Below are 16837 nucleotides of genomic sequence, written 5' to 3'. Positions count from 1 at the left end.
TTCCACCCAATTTCAGGAAAACATTCCTCAGTCACTAATTATTCCAATATGACAATTAAGATATTTGCATAGGCAATATGGGATTAGCCCTTAAATAGTATGTTTCCTGAATTCTTTGTGAGTATATATCATAATTATGCTGAAAGGAATTAACAAACAAACAAAATGCTACTCTTCTTAGTAAACCCTCGGTATACATCTCAATTACAGTATCATGCTTCAAGTAGATCAAAATAAACATTAACTTTATGAGAAAAAAAACAACTAAGCATAACGAGAGGTAGTGGAAAACCAATTAAAATGAGACCTCGTCCATGAGGACGGCGCTCCTATAATCACATAGCACAGGCTCCACTTCATTTGCTTAGAAAAGGAGCCTTTTGGCAAGAAAGAATATTTTTCCAAGTCATACCATGCTTATAAAATCATTATCAACAGCTGTTAGCCATCACTGTGACAGCCGTCAAGTGGAAAAACTCCTGAACTCTCGAAATCGGATCAAACATTAGCAGCAAAAATTAAGTTGAGGCATTGAAATTAAACAAATAACTACTCTCAAAATGATGGTTCACTGTAAATGGGACCAAATGTGACATTGCATGCTCTTTTATAATCTGCAATCTAATAAATAATGGGTGAAAATGTCAAATTTGTTGTCATTTACAGAATGATACTTTGAATAATACCTTTGTCTGTGAAACTGATTTTTTATGATATGTTTATAGTTTTTATTAAATTATTCCGTCTGCAGTACAATACAGTATCATAATACTGCACTAATTTCCATTCTTTATTTGCCTCCAATTTTTTTGTCAATAATAAGAACATACCTTTGAGTGATACACTTCAGAGGTATGATTAAAATGTATCATCACTTAAATGAACACATCATGATTATCTTCCATTGTGATTTTTTAAAAATCTATCCATATCTGCTTTAAAGTGACCCATAAAAATCTTAAATAATCATATTCACTTTGTTCCCTGTCCAGTAATTTCAATAACCTCTATGATGTTGGACTTCCTGGATCACTGACAGATTGAAATAGTCATACAGTCACATTATTTTTCATTGACATTTATCATAACACTTACAGTAAGTGTGTGTCAGTTTCGTCAACCTCTGATTTCCCCCCTTAAAGATAGTTTGGTAAATGTCCATGTGTCATGCAGGATCTTTCTTTTTTTAGAGCAAGACTATTTTGATTTATTGCCCATTTCAATAATGACATGAATTTTTTTTCTTTTAAAACAAACAAGAAAATTCAATAATTTTGTTTTAGAAACGTGGGAAAGCCAAGCTTCCCATGATGGTTCGCTGCTTCAGTAAGTAAACTACTATTCGGTTTGTAAAACAACATAAATGAAGGAGCTACTCACATTGGCTGATGCTCAAACACACAAATACTTCAAAGAAGGATAGCTATGCACTCTGAAAAGTGACAAAGGTCGTCATTTTAATGTGGTAAACCTGCAGAGTGAATGGCACTTAACTCTCAGAGCACCAGTAAGAAAGCCCAACAACAACACACTTGATCATGACTTACTTAACAAACGTTAATTCATTGGCACAAGAGTTCAGGGAAAATTACACTTTGAGGTTGGGTATGGTGACCAGAAAACGTTGGTTTAAATGCAATTCACTCTTGAATTACTCAGCTAAAAGGTGAGAGAGTGATTTAACACACCAGTATTTTAAATATCGTGTTTTCATGCACTGGCTGCTGCGATTGCAATAGCACATAAATGTCTAGAAAATTGAACAGCAACATTCAAGTTTGAATCCAACAACATGGAGCTGAAAAGCTGTCATTCTTGAGGGACACACATCTAAACCTCTAAAGGAAATCATCTGTTATAAGTATCATCTTCAACATGATGCTTCCCGCAGAGGTTCACATCATATCTGGGTTGAGTATTGCAATGTGTACATGACACAACAGAAGAAACGCATGCTGGAGAAAAGTATTACAAAAAAGACTGACTTGTTTTCGGTTTTCAATAACCTGCCGTTTTCCGAGCTGTGAAAATGACCGAGAATGACTGCTCCTCGTCGCAAAACAGACAGAAACCAAAGTTTCCCTGATGGATCCGACTTCGTCGCGCAACCTCATCGAGCAGCTCTCGGCGATCACAGTTATTTTAAACAGATCTCGTGTAACTCTCAAAAACAAGGCATAGTGTTCACTACACTTTTGTTTAATAAAATACATTTCTGTAATGTGTAAGACAATTCGAAGCTCTTTTAAGAACCTCCAGAACGTTGGTGAGTGATTTTCAAGCAATTCTCGGTCAATCCAGCGAAGCTTACAGCCCATGACATACAGTACCTGTGCTTCTCTCTGTTAGTTATGGACTGGGAGGGGCTAGGAGGACTCACACAATAAACTGTGTCGTCACCAGCATCAGCAGCTTTTGTGCCCTTACTCATTGTCGAGGCATTGTGATTTTTGCAGAGAGAAAGAAATGTTCATGATTCATTTAGCTGCCCAATCACACTAGCTAGCCCTTATGTTTCCCAGTTAAAGAACTGTCGACACGCAAAGAAAGAGTTTGGACGGCAAGACGGTGATTACGCTTCCCAGTTTCTCTTTTACAAAAGAATTGGCACAGCTAATTTTCCCTTCGCTTACGAGAGCTTTACAATGTTCTCTCCCCATGACAGCATAAAAAAAACCTTCTTTTTTTTTAATTCAAAAAAACATTGTAGTCCGGGGCTTAAATGTCAAACTGGAGTAAATTCCATAACCTTGTTTCATGCAAAGGTTTTCTAGCTTAACATCTACCGGCGCTTATCCGTTTGTTTTTTGATTTTCTTTAAAAAAAAATAATAACATTATTCAGCTGTCCTCAGATATGGGAGGCATAAAAGATGGAAAGGATCAGGTAGAAAGAACATAGAGAGATAAAGAGAACAGGTGAGGTAAACAGGAATAGAGAGGAGATTTGAGGAGTCAAAAGAGACAAAACAGGTGAATGAAAAAAAGACAAGTAAGTTGAGAGTAGGAAGTATGGAGCTGTCAGTTTTCCTACACGTTTTTTCTGTGTCACAGTTGCCTGAGCAGCTCATATTGGCACTTAAACAGAACTGAACTTCAGGGTCACTAGTGGATGCTCAGAATTGCTTAACTACTCACTCTTGAAATAAGAAACATCACACCTTTTGAAAGTGGCACCTTGGGGCTTTTTCGTCACAAATGTTCTTGCTGAAACCTAGGTGTCTAAGCAGGCCCTCTTGCTGTTAAGGAGATCCCTGTAAACAGATGAGTTGAGAAATCTGGGGAAGGAGTCTCTGTGCATGAGGGTGTAGATCTGAAGCTGGGCCTCCTCATACATCATACTGCTGGGTTCTGCCAGGCTTTGGTTGATGACTTCCCTCACCCGTGAATCCAAGCTGACCTGCCGAACGACAACAAATGTAACGATCAACAACTTTACACAAAGATCTAAAAACACTGCTTATATTTAAACTTTGTGTGAAATTTTTTACTAGATTGAAAATATTGCATATATAATTTTTATTTTAATCCAGAGACAATTTTTTTAAAACATCAAGAAAAAAACCCAACTTTTAGAGAATTTAGACCATTTAGAGATTTTTTTTTAAATTGCCATTTTAATAAGAACTAATATCTTCTAGCTTTGTGTGAAATATTGTATGCAAAAATTTATTTTTTAATTCAGAAAAAGATGTACACATAAAACTTATATACTTATATACCCATGAACAATGATCACAAATCACATCTTTAGCAAACTTCAAATCACATTTTTATTGTGAGATGGCATAAAAAACCTCACCAAAAATATTGAGTTTTCATATGCAAAAAAAGTTTATCTTAAAGGCTATATATTTAATTTTTCGCCGCTAGAGGGCGCATATTCAAAACAAACAAAGAAACAAAGGTGTAGTTAGATGACTGAGTGTGGAATCATGAGAGTCGTCGTCTTCATCCCCACAGCCGAAGCAATCCGACGGGACTCAGGCAGAAATCATGTTCATGGATGAGCTAATGATTTATTAACGTAGTAGAATGAAGCAGGGTGAGGCTGAAAGCCGTCGAAGTGAAACGAGGCCGCTGAATGAGCGTGACACACGGCTCGAAAGCAGCAGAGCTTTTATTAAGCCACAGTTGACCGCTTCCGCTCCTTCCGGTCGTGCGCATATAGGATGTATCATACTAGATCCGTTTGAAAGTTATTTTATAATGCTACTCTGTGCGGTCGTCACCGGTCTAATAAAATGCACAACATATTAAAGCGTCTTTGGTGTTTCCATGTTTTCTACAAAACAAAAGCGACGGAAAGCGAGGGGTTATGACGTCATTGGCAGGCGACACAATAACACTATAGACACGCTCCGTGTCACTAGTTAAAATTGCTTATTTCTCTGGATTTAAACATTCTTCGAAACATTTGAGATAATGTAAGTACACAAGTCAGCAAAATATATAACACTGTTCTAGTGGTTTTTAGATATTTGAATAAAAAAATCTTACATATTGTGCCTTTAAATAAACAAATCTGAATGAACAATCATTATCTTGAAGCTTTGCATTAAACATTGTACAGCAAAAATAATTTTGAATAAAAAAATTAAATAAAAAAAAATTGTTGCTCCAAAGTAAAAAAAAAAACTCCAAAATGCTCTTCATTTGACTAAAGTAAACAGGAAAAAACACACCCATATGCACCCAATAATAGAAAAAATTGTAAGGTGGCCAAACAAATAAAACACCAACTATTCAGAGAATGCTCCTGCACAAAAACGCTTGAGAATATCTTTTGTTTTGGCCATTTTTAGATGAATTATGAATTTAATACAAATATCTTATATTTTTATGCTCTCATATTTGATTTATTTCTGAATGTATTGCAGCCACAGACAGCATTGTTTATTCGTATATTGTTTACACCGTTTTCTAACCTCTTTTGGCGAAAGAATAGAGACGTAGTCTTCATAAATGATCCTGGCTTTTTCATCGATAGCAGATGAGTTGCTTTCTTTCTTCAGTTCCTCACAGGCGATCCAGAACATCAGGTTTTCTTCGCTGTACTCGGACCGCAAGAACTCCCGGAAAACATCCCTCCCTTCTGGAGAGCGCATCATCATCTCAAAGCTCCGTGACCAGGCAATCATCTCATCCAGTGTGGGATGCCTTCAAATGGGAGACAATGAAAAAAAGCAGGAACTACCCATATAAAACAACTTTACTTCAGCTGTCAGTAAATAAAGTGCAAGTAAATGGCATAAAAGGCACTTGATTAGAAATTAAACTGCATTGAAAAGGACTTAGGAACAAACTTTGTGAGATTTTTAGATCATTTCATTTTAAGATGGTTAACAAAATTGCAGTTCCATTTTAAGGAAATGTTGCTCATTTTAACTGGATGTTGGAGAAGTATGAACACAAGAACTATATATATAAAAAAGCACCAAACATCTTTAACAATAATAGACGTTTCTAACAACTCACTGTTCCTCTGTCGCTTCTATGCTATCCATCTTTGTACATGTTTGCCTCTCTGAACGTTCCCTTCTGTCTTCATTCCTAGGGTGAGAAGAGAAGTGTTAGACACAGCAAAGTCTCTGTGGCATTTGAAACATGTTGCGTTGATCATCATGCAAGGTTAAACAGCTACGGTAAAACTAGACTGGAAACTAACAAGTGCTAATCCAGTACATAACCATTCAGGTGTTCAAAGGGTCATATCATGAAAAAACAAATTTATCGTTTTGAAATAAAAGATGATATAAAATGTAAACATATTATAACCTATTCCAGTGGTTAACAAACATTTTAATGGCACAAACTCAAAGTTGTAAAATATATATATATATATATATATATATATATACTATTTCAGTTTTTCTACTTCAAAACTTCTAATTTAATTCAATGCTACTTGCCGTTTCTTTGTCATTTTTTCTCTCTCAAATGTTTCTCTCACTCCCATCTGGCCCCCAGTTTGGAAAAAAAACGTCTAACCATAATCGAAGTACTAAAGTACTAAAATTCCTCCTCTAGTCCAAAAAGAGCATTTATTGAAACTAAGCTACAAATGACAGGTAAACATCCACTGTGTTTCTCAATCCAAGTCTCTGTAGAGCAAGTATAATTGGGTTTGTTAGCCATGGGGTTCGACAAGCTGACAAGACTCTAAATATATAACATGTACTACACAGCCGTTTTGCATGTGATGTGGGACAGAAATAGCCATTTACTGAGCAGATAATGGCAGTGTGTAGTGGGGGGATGGCTGTGGAAACCCGAGGTTACAGAGCATGGTTTGTACTGCCTCCTCAATGTTTTCTTTATTTCGTGCAATATTTGTATTCATTCATGTTATTTATAGTCCCCCTGCAAGCTGTGCTATGGCCTTTCCAATCTTTCTTTGTTCAATGGCCCAGCCTCAAACTCCAACTGCTTTTTTCCCCCATCTTTTTACAAGCTAATTTAACCCTTTAAGGAACACTTATTCTTACAATTTTTTTTAAAGACTAACAACAGATTGAATTTGTTTCTAATAAAAAAAAACAGACATGTAATGTGTTTGTTTGTAGATACAATTAAAAAAATAATTAATTAAATTAAAAATAAAATAACGAGACAGCTGTGAATAATGGAAGGTTATTTTCCTCCCTTTAGTTTTAGTGACACTGTTGAGGTTGTGTTGAGGTTTTCACATAGATATGTATAAGTAGATGCCACATTCGACCACACCAGACATGTCGATGCGTCTGCAATTGGAATGGTCGATGTGTCGTCACTCACACTTTGCTCACAATAAAAATCAAGGAGTTTTAGGATGCCACAACCTTGCGCAGCCTCTGGTTGTACAAAACGCTGAAATATAAATTCCTGAAGAAATTGGATAAACTTTCACAGGTAAAAATGTGTTGGGTTTGTATTTGTAATATGTATTAACTCGATATTACAGGTTCTTAAACTACAGTACCTTTTAAATGTTGTGTTAGCAAATGGCTTTGTCTTGTTGTATTGTGTTAGTTTAGAAAAATATTCATTCAGATATATTCATACTTGCGTATCACTGGGGTTGCAGATGTACTTGCTCTCGAGTGTTCACAGACCTGCTTTGACCATTCCAATATGGCGAAAGGCTTACAGTGGCCCATAGAAACAGCCGCTAATAGGGCATCTACTTATACACATCTATTGTTTTTTACACCTAAAATTATGGGCATGCTTAAAAGCGCACTCAGTAATCATCAAATAAATGGGCGATGTTAGCTTGCATACTGAGACAAACCCTGTTCTGCATACAAAAAATTAGAATATCATGAAAAAGGTCAATATTTTTTGTCACTCATTTCAGAAAGTGAAACCCATATGTTATATAAATTCATTACACATAGAGTGAAATATTTCAAGCCTTTATTTCTTGACATTTTGATGATTAGTGGCCCAAAATTCAGTGTCTCAGAAAATTAGAATATTGTGAAAAATGTAAATATTGGAAAGTCATGGTGTCACACCCTAATCAGCTAATTACCTCAAAACACCTGCAAAGGTTTCCTGAGCCTTTAAATGGTCTCTCAGTCTGGGTCAGTAGGCTACACAATCGTGGGGAAGACTGCTGACTTGACAGATGTCCAGAAGACAGTCACTGACACCCTCCACAAGGAGGGTAAGCCACAAAAGTTCATTGCTAAAGATGCTGGTTGTTCACAGAGTGCTGTATCCAAGCATATTCATAGAAAGTTGAGTGGAAGGAAAAAGTGTGGTAGGAAAAGGTGCACCAGCAAGAATTTGGGGGAGCTTCACAAGGAGTGGACTGAGGTTGGCGTCAGCGCATCAAGACTCACTACGCACAAACGAATCCTAGACATGGTCTACAAATGTCGCATTCCTCGTGTCAAGCCACTCCTGAACCAGAGACAACGTCAGAAGCGTCTTACCTGGGCTGTGGAGACAAAGTCCTCTTTTCAGATGAAAGTAAATTTTGCATTTCATTTGGAAATCAAGGTCCCAGAGTCTGGAGGAAGAGTGGAGAGGCACAGAAACGTTGCTTGAACTCCAGTGTGAAGTAATTTTCTGAGACACTGAATTTTGGGTTTTCATTATCTGTAAGCCATAATCATCAAAATTTCAAGAAATAAAGGCTTGAAATATTTCACTCTATGTGTAATGAATTTATATAACATATGGGTTTCACTTTCTGAAATGAGTGACAAAAAATATTGACCTTTATCATGATATTCTACTTTTTTGAGATGTACCTGTACATGTCTTAATATTCCTGTGGGAGGATTTTAAAAGGCTATGCTAACATATACCAATGCCTACATGAAACAAATAAATGAATGCCACTGGGTCATTTACCACATACCTTTTGAAATCTGTAATGTAAAAAAAAATGTACAGAGTATATACATATATAATATTTATATACAAGTATATAAAAGGGTATACCAGACTTTCAAAAATATGTTTTGCTTAACATATAAAATAAAATAAAAATTCAGCTTTGCACTCACAGAAATAACATTTAGAAAACTATTATTTTTGATCAAATGTAATCAAAAATGTATTTAAAAAAAATCTTACCAACCCCAAACTTTTGAACGGTAATGTACCTGAGGCAGGTAATGGTGATAAAATACTTAAAAGGACTGTGTGCTGCTTAATGTAAAACTCATAGTTAAGCAAATAGCTACCATGCAAGTACATGTTTACAGCAGAACATAATGAAGGATGGGGTGTACCAGAGGCATTTGCAGCATCCACACCAGCACAGACAGCAGGTGTTGGGCCTCGGGTGACCAGGCGCCTGTGGGGGTCCTTCAATGCGTCCCTGCTGCCTTTTCCTCATTTCAACTCCACTCACACTCTGCGGCTGTGGACAGACACATCTGATTAGAAACAAAGCAGTGGGGGCTTGGGAACTGTGTTAGCTGGAGTGTCTTGTTAACTACAGATGTTTCTAAATCTAAAGTAAGACCAAAAGAGATTATTAATTATTTTTAGCTTCCAGGGGAGGGATTTATTATGGTAGAGTTATGGTAGCTTTTCCAATGGAAACGATCATAAGGATGCTCAGTATCTGAGCTTGTTGGACTGTTTCCTACTCTACTGTCAGATGCATATTCAGATGAAATCTACTAGAATGCATGTGAGAGGGTGTCTGTAGAGACTGAAACAAGAAAGGCAGAAAGTAAAGAAATCCCCTCTTCAGACTAGACATTCATTCCTCTAGCAAGATGCTAAATGAGTGAGCTGTAGGAGGGTGAGAGAGAGAGATGCTGGTGGGGCTGAAGCATTCGCTCCCCGACCCGTGAACACGCACAGGCAGTAGTAGTGGATCTCACATGAGCAAATGCAATGGTTTTCCTTTTAGGAAGTACATGGTCTGTCAAAATGCAATGGCTGTCGCTTCCTGTTTCTTAAAATAAGTTAAATAAAACCATACGAATCCTTCCTAAAAATTATTTTAGGCAAAACTAATTAGATAAATAAAGTACATTGTCAAGGAAAATGAGACTAAATGAGTCATCAAGATTTAAGTTCGTTTTACTGTGCTAAAAGTGATTTTTGTCAACATTTAGGAGCTTCCTAGTATATGTACATATACTAAAAACCACCAAATTCTCATTTTAGATTTTATAATGTCTTTAAATTGGAGACTTGGCACCATATACGGATAAATCTCTGTGCAAATCAACATTTTTACCTGTACACAGGCAAACAGAGAGCAGACGTGAAATAAAATGGTTTTCAATAAATTCTTCCACGTTTGGTTCCCAATATCACTGGCTTGTTAAAAACAACATCAGAGCAAAGATCTTAACCACAAACATTTTAACCGCATTGCATGTGTTTCCAAGATGCACTCTATCAGGAGAGAAAATAAGCAAGTGTTGTTATTGTGAGCTCTGCTCCACTCTAACCGTGATCCATCACCATACCATTAACATGTCTTTGAAACACATGGGTGATTATTCTGTTTGACAGTTTTATTAATAGTGACCATATATTACTGGTACTATGGAAGCACCTTACTTGCATACACATGAGGATAGTAATTGAAAATATATTTTTTGTCATATGTGATTTTGATCAATGATATAACTGATAAAAAAAAAAATTATAGTAAAACCATTAACAATTATTTTTTTATTTAAATTACTGCTGAAATAAAATAGAAATATTAGATTAAATATAATATTATATAAATTATATATAAAATGTATATATGTGTGTGTGTGTGTGTGTACAGAGGGGCTGTCAAAATGACTGAAAAACTAAATTCGAATTTTCTACTTAAATATTATCAAAATTCGAATTATATTCGAATTTAAAAGGCATAATTTCAAGTTGGGGGAAAAAAAGCTTTAGCCTTTTCTCCTGAGGTCACAAGAGGGCGCATCGAGCTAAATTAATGCACGTTTCTTCAAAGCGTAATAAAATAACAGGACTATCTTTGAAAAACAGTGCATACTGTTTAAAATAATGTTTATAAACCATATATAATTAATAAAGTTGCTTAATTATAAAAAAAAACAGCACCATGCGTGTATGTATAGTTTAATACAAAGGACCAAAAACCAACTTTTTTTAAAAGTTGAACTTTAATTTTACATGGCTTTCTAAACATGCCGCTCTCTGCGAGACGCGAGTGCAACACGGATAGATGTCCCTCTAGAAAATGTGATAAATATGCGTTCTGTGTGAACGGCTTGGTTTCAGTTTTGCCATAAACAACATCTTCTCCACACTGATGCTCTCGTTTTCCGCAATATATGAATGAACAACGTAGCAGCGCCGCATCTAGTGGGTTCAACTGGATAGGCTAACAAAAGCATTCAAATGCAATCAATGACACATACATCGTCATCGCATCTCGTGCGCCACTAATAAGGCTGCCTGACGGCTGACGCAGACCTTAAATTCGAATGCAATGTTTTGTTTTTTTTTAATTCGACGAATATTCGAAATTCGAATTTTGTTTGACAGCCCTAGTGTACAGCAACTGTTTGGCAACTAACATTCTTCAAAATATCTTTTTTTGTGTTCAACAGACTGAAGAAAGACTGAAGGTACTGAAGTCACTAAAATGAATAAAACTAAAAATTAAATACAATTTAATTAAAGGTAATAATAATAATAAATAATAATAATGCCAAAAACAAAAAATACTAAAACTTAAATTAAAACAAAAAATTTAATGATAAAATAAAAGATAATTTAAAGAATTAATAAACACTATAACTGCAAATAAAATAGCATGCTTATAATACTAAAATAACATTGCTTGCACTCTATACTGTATACCAAGTCTTCTGAAGCCATTTGACAATTTTGTCTGAAGAACAGACTGAAAGTTAAAGTCAAAATGGTTTCAAAAGCTATAAAGGAGAGTAAATGATGGATTTCCTAGTTAACTATTCATTTAACCCCTGCACCACTTCAAGTGTTTTGTGAACTTTATAGGTCTTGAATGGGACTTGCCTCATTACTCTATTCAACTAATTGCTTTAAGTTCTACAAGTTGTTTGCGTGAACTGCAAATAAATTATGTGAAATACACTTTGGGAAACCCTTGTAAACGTGATGCCTCACACCATGACCTCAACAAATGTGTTCATTTTAGCAAAAGCTTTCTGGAAACTGATCTTTTGGCAGGGTTTGGCAGCACAAACACCATATCACATCACTTAAACATCTGATACAAATATTTGGGGACAAACAGTCTGGGCACTAAACGGACAAGCTGGAGCTCTGGGACGGTATCAAATTATCGTTTCACAGTATGGTATTGGTAAATATCCCATAACCACGGGGCATTTGGTTGGCTGACTTTTTGTCGCAACGTGTGGTGCATAATTTAAAGATTCACTGTTGATTGAAATGCATTGCTGTGATAAAGGACAAAACCACATAACAGCCCATTTTTATGAACGAAAACACAGCATTAAATATGCTACACATCATTTGTTCTCTAAAATAAATATACAAAGCACACTGCATATAAAAGTAATCATTTTGTAACAATTTTTATTTAGTATTAATATAGTGCTTGTACTAGGGTAACAGTAGTGTACTGTTTTCTTTGTTTCATTACATAATATCAATATTAACTCAACATTACTGATATTACATATGCCAAAATAGGAATACTCTGAATATTTAGGTAAATTATAGTTAAACAAAGACCTCGAAACAAAAACCTTACCTCTAAATTCATCCTTGCCCTTAAAAAAAGTGTTGTGATAAACAGCCCTGCTACCTGGTGATGAAAGCTCAGTTTGTCTGGGATGTAATGTGAACACCCTTTGAGAGTTTACCCTAATAGAGCCATATAAACCAAATATGCAAAACAAAACTACCATCAGTTATTCAGTGCCAGGCAATGGAAATCATGCATCCAAACGCAAAACACACTGAACATCTAGAGCATTGACCAACAACTCACAAGAATCACATTTACACAATATGTAAAACAAGAAGTTGTATTGAGGAAAAAACAATTATACGACCAGTCTGATTTCACAGGAAATTTCTAAAAACATTTTCTAAAACGTTAAGCTAAAAAAAAGTCAGGGCACTAAAAACTAGCAACAGACTAATGTATGAGACGATATTTGGCTATTTTGAGAATAATAGCCAACAAATCAGCCACTAACTATGCCCCCTTGGCTGATTAACAGGTGCCTTAGCTCTACCTTGTGTCAGTTAATGAGTCTTGTCACAGATAATTCACACGTTCTGTTTTAAGATATTTTTAGTGAATTTCATGTTTATTGTCAGTTTATATGTGTGCATCTCCATTGTTTTAAAGGGATAGTTTATCCAAAAATGACAATTCTGTGATAATTTAATTAACAAGTCTGTGTGATTTTTCTTCTTCTGTGGAACATAAAATTAGATATTATGAAAAATGTTTCAGTGGTTTTGTCCATACAATACAAGTCAATGTTCACCAAAACTGTTTGATTATCAACATGCTTCAAAATATCTTCTTTTGTGTTCCACAGAAGAAAGTAAGTCATACAGGTTTGAAACAACATGAGTAAATAATGACAGGATTTTTATTTTGGGGGAACTCTCCCTTTAATTAAATTTGATCAGCTACAGTCAGTGATATGGTACTGTCCTGGACAACGCACACAATTGACCAATCGGAATCAAGTATTCCAGAGACCCATGTAATAATTTATGTTAATAAAAAGCTTTCCACTATTAACAAGGGAAGGTTACAACTGAAAGAACAGGCAAAGATAATCTGTCTGGGACATAATAATTATTCAGCCTTTGGTGTGTTTCTGTTACAGATAGTGAGATATCTACCTAAAATGTACATTTTAATCATGCACACACTGCACATCTTCAGAGAAATAATCTTTTTCTGTTCCAGTAACGACTGCTGAACAGATTACAAATGCTTTTGAAAGTTTGAACGCATTTTTAAAATTCAAAATAACAGAAGAGGTTTCTTTAATTGTGCATATTTCTAACAACAAGCATTTGAGTGCTCACCTCCACGCTTACAGTCTGCACTCGTGAATTACATTACAATGCGTGAAAATGCCTCTGTGTGTGAGCATGCTCAGATGCCGCAGTTGTCCTGCCTCTAACCCCGTTCTTCTGCTGTAAGTCTTGTGCCCTTGTGCACTTCCCCATACACATTCCAGGAAAGCAAGTGATGCATAGCATAGGCCATGGCTGGCTGCATAACAGAAGCCTCCTAGAGCCGTTACCCAAAAAGCCTAGCTTGAGAAACATGTCACACCGCAGTTCCGATACATGCGATAATCACACAGGGGCCCGTTTCGCCCACATTTCTCACCTTGCGCTGCATCACATCACCGCTCAGCAAACACGTCTTGTGATTTTCCACATCATCAATGCACTTGCAATCACTCTAGGAGAGGACCACCCCTAACTTACCATGCAAATTAGCAGCGATCCATCCGAAGACCAGGTAAGAAAATCATGACTGTAATGTCAAATGTTGAGACAGGCAGAGCGCAGGAAAACAAAATGTGGCCTCTTGTATCTTCTCTTATCATGCCTGATGGAGAATGCGGGAGGTGGGTGGAGGTAGGTTTCAAACACCTGGTATTTGCAGGCACACCCTTTCCTTGAGTCAAGGGCTAAATCATCCAGGATAAGACATCTGGGAAATAAATCAAACCAGAAGGCAAACATCAGAACTGCTTTAATCTAGGGCTATAAATACTAATAAGCATGAAAAAACTATGTTGACTCCAAACCAAAAGATTAATGGTAATTCTCAGTTAGTGCTCGGTAGATCACTTCTGAAACTAATTACAGATTATAATACTCAAATTTGCAAATCTTTTGGATTGCACTCAGTCTAATCTGATTACTTCTGGACTTCTTATATTCTAATTCTTATTTCATTAGTGTTTGACACATGAATAATAATGTGCTATTTGACAAAATGAAGCAAAAAAGAAGCACACTTTTATTAATAACACAAAAAACCCAGAAGTAAGCATGAAATAGAAATTCTATTTTCTAAATGCATGTTAAAGATCTTGTTGTGAACAACTCATCCATGCATATGTAATGTTACGTCATCTTGAATAACGTGCACCGGACCTTCCAATGAAAATGACTGACTTCTCTTAGCTACGTCCGTTTCATCACTACTTTAAATGAATTATTGCATGTACTGATGAAAATCAAATAGCTTATTAATCAAATAGTGCTAATTAGCCTTTCTTTCAATAATATTAAACTAGATAAGTTTACTAGAAACTGTTAACTAGAAAATTTGAGTCTTTAGTGGAGAATTTATTATAAGACATTACATTTTGGAATGATTGCATTACGCATTGCTATTGTCCCCACTAAATTCATAAAAACAAAAAAGTAACTCCAATTTAATAATGTGTATTTTAAAAAGTACTGTATAAGTACTTCCGAAATGCATATTACATGTCTTCCTTTACTATCTGACACTGGTAATACTATTCTAATCTCAATAATCCTTATACTTTCAAACTAATGCTTTTAACCAGGCGTTATCGATAAGTGAAAAGAAGTCAATAATTCTGCAAAGCAATACTACCTTAGTCTAACATTATATCACAGCAAAATGTGAAGAACCCAGGCATATCAGTAATGTAAAGTATAAAGTATACTGAAGTATATAAATGTACTGGCTTTTATTTTCAGTGTATTTAAGTGTTCAATAGTAAAACAAAAATGTAAAAAAACTAATTCACTTGTGAAGAGCAGTTTACTATTGCTTGGTTTTAATGAATGGATTCATTACTGACAAGTCATCTTATTTGACGCACGAAATTAAATGTCCCCCCACATGAAACCGATTGTTTCCCACAACCAGCTGCAATGTAAAGCCAGAAGCACAAGTGAATGGAAGGAACTCCACAACTTGCATGATGATGAAGGGTCGAGCAATCAGCCCTCCTCCGGAAGGAAACTCTCTTAATTTCACGTAGGCTGTCATCAATAACTGAATGCAGGAAATAATAACTACTGGCAAGTCCGAGAAATAAAATACAAACTTAAAAATATATATTTCACTTAAGGTCAATCGTAAGGAAATGGTCGGCTGCCATAGAGGTAAATATAAAAGGTCAATTTGGACGAAAATGAATAGTTTAACTTCTGATAATTAACAATATAACACAATGTTCCGTGATATATAGATATAGACGGCTGCCATCCCGTTATTCGCCTTCATTCCCCGTTGCAGTGGCTGTCTGTGGAATCAAAGCGGCTGTGTGTCAAAGCCTAGTGAGGATCCTACCTAGACAGCATGTGTAGGCATCGTTGGAACGTTAACGATCGTTTAAACGCCCCTATGAAGTCGCCTACCGCCGGCGAGCGTTATAAATGCTGTTGGAATATCTCAACCGCTCGAGTTAAGTCCAAAAAGGCTGTCTAGGTAGGCAGCTCGCTGGGTTTTGCGACACAGCCAGCATCTTTACTAAAGTCATCGCAGGTAAAGCCCAAACCGTATTTATCACAAGACATCGTGGTGCATTTGAAAGTAATGGGCAAACGGCTCCCAAAAGCCGAGCTATTTTACACAGGCGAAACGTAACTGCCACTTTATTCTATTTTCGCAGCGGCTCTTTGATTTTTTTTAAGCGCAAGGAAGCAACGGCTAGCGCGTTAGCTGGCGAGCTAGCGGGACCTCCGAGACCGTTAAAGAGCGTGTGTCGCCTTACCCCTTTTGTTCTAGATGTCAGTCTTCTATAAGCGTGTCGTTACACGTGTTTATGCGGATATCGGGGGTATCACGGGTTGAGATTGCATGCTGCCGTTTTATCTCCATCAGTGGTGTTTTCCGTCCATCCGCCCAACTTCAGCACCGAGCGAGCCAGTGGAGACGCCCTGCGCATGCGCGGCGGAGCTGTCAGCTCACGGAGCGCGGTCTGCGGAGTGCGGACAGGGTGCAGAGGTGCAATGACAGGCTGAGATTCTGCTATCTCACAAAAACTGCCTGCACTAATAAATATACGTACACAACGAATTGCCTACATGAAAAGGCTGTAAGAGTCACTATAAAACATTGTCAAAAATGTCGGGTTTTGTTCCAAAAGTAGAAATTCTCAAATTGTGACAGACGGTGATGGTTTACTTTAAACATTTGGTGCAAATAGTTACTATTTAAAATAATATTTAAAAACAGTAATATCATAAATTAGCAAAGAATCCATCAATATTATTTTCCTTTTTTTTTTTTTTACTATTTCAGTTACTTTATTGACAAATGTTTAGCATATACCCAATTTGCATACAATAGACTTGCTAAGGCACCAATACAAATGCACATATAAGCTGCTAGTAGTAGTAATAAAAAGAAAAGAAAAGTA

At 36.2% G+C, this 16837-nt stretch overlaps 1 protein-coding gene across 1 annotated transcript; it reads right to left on the bottom strand.

The window, feature by feature from the left end:
- LOC107552952 (regulator of G-protein signaling 17-like) lies at window positions 1-16349 on the bottom strand. Its single transcript, XM_016235013.1, has 6 exons — window positions 16190-16349; window positions 13911-14139; window positions 8729-8859; window positions 5478-5552; window positions 4928-5159; window positions 1-3399 (listed from the first exon to the last, which is right to left on the bottom strand). Exons 2-6 carry the CDS (start codon window positions 13911-13913, stop codon window positions 3214-3216), a joined length of 627 nt encoding a protein of 208 aa, XP_016090499.1. The 5' UTR covers window positions 13914-14139; window positions 16190-16349; the 3' UTR covers window positions 1-3213.
- Window positions 16350-16837: the final 488 nt, after the last annotated feature.

The sequence above is a fragment of the Sinocyclocheilus grahami genome, unplaced genomic scaffold (assembly GCF_001515645.1).
Source record: "Sinocyclocheilus grahami isolate Dianchi unplaced genomic scaffold, SAMN03320097.WGS_v1.1 scaffold461.1, whole genome shotgun sequence".
NCBI classification, from domain to species: Eukaryota; Metazoa; Chordata; class Actinopteri; order Cypriniformes; family Cyprinidae; genus Sinocyclocheilus; species Sinocyclocheilus grahami.
The sequence above is the reverse complement of the archived record's forward strand: the minus strand, read 5'-3'. Positions and strand labels throughout refer to the sequence as shown.

Bases quoted from the DNA above. Each gene is read 5' to 3' on its own strand.
- LOC107552952 (XM_016235013.1), bottom strand. The intron at 5,553-8,728 runs GTACACCCCATC...TTCTCACCCTAG, and splicing joins GGATGCTGCAAATGCCTCTG to GAATGAAGACAGAAGGGAAC. The intron at 3,400-4,927 runs GTTAGAAAACGG...GTCGTTCGGCAG, and splicing joins CTATTCTTTCGCCAAAAGAG to GTCAGCTTGGATTCACGGGT.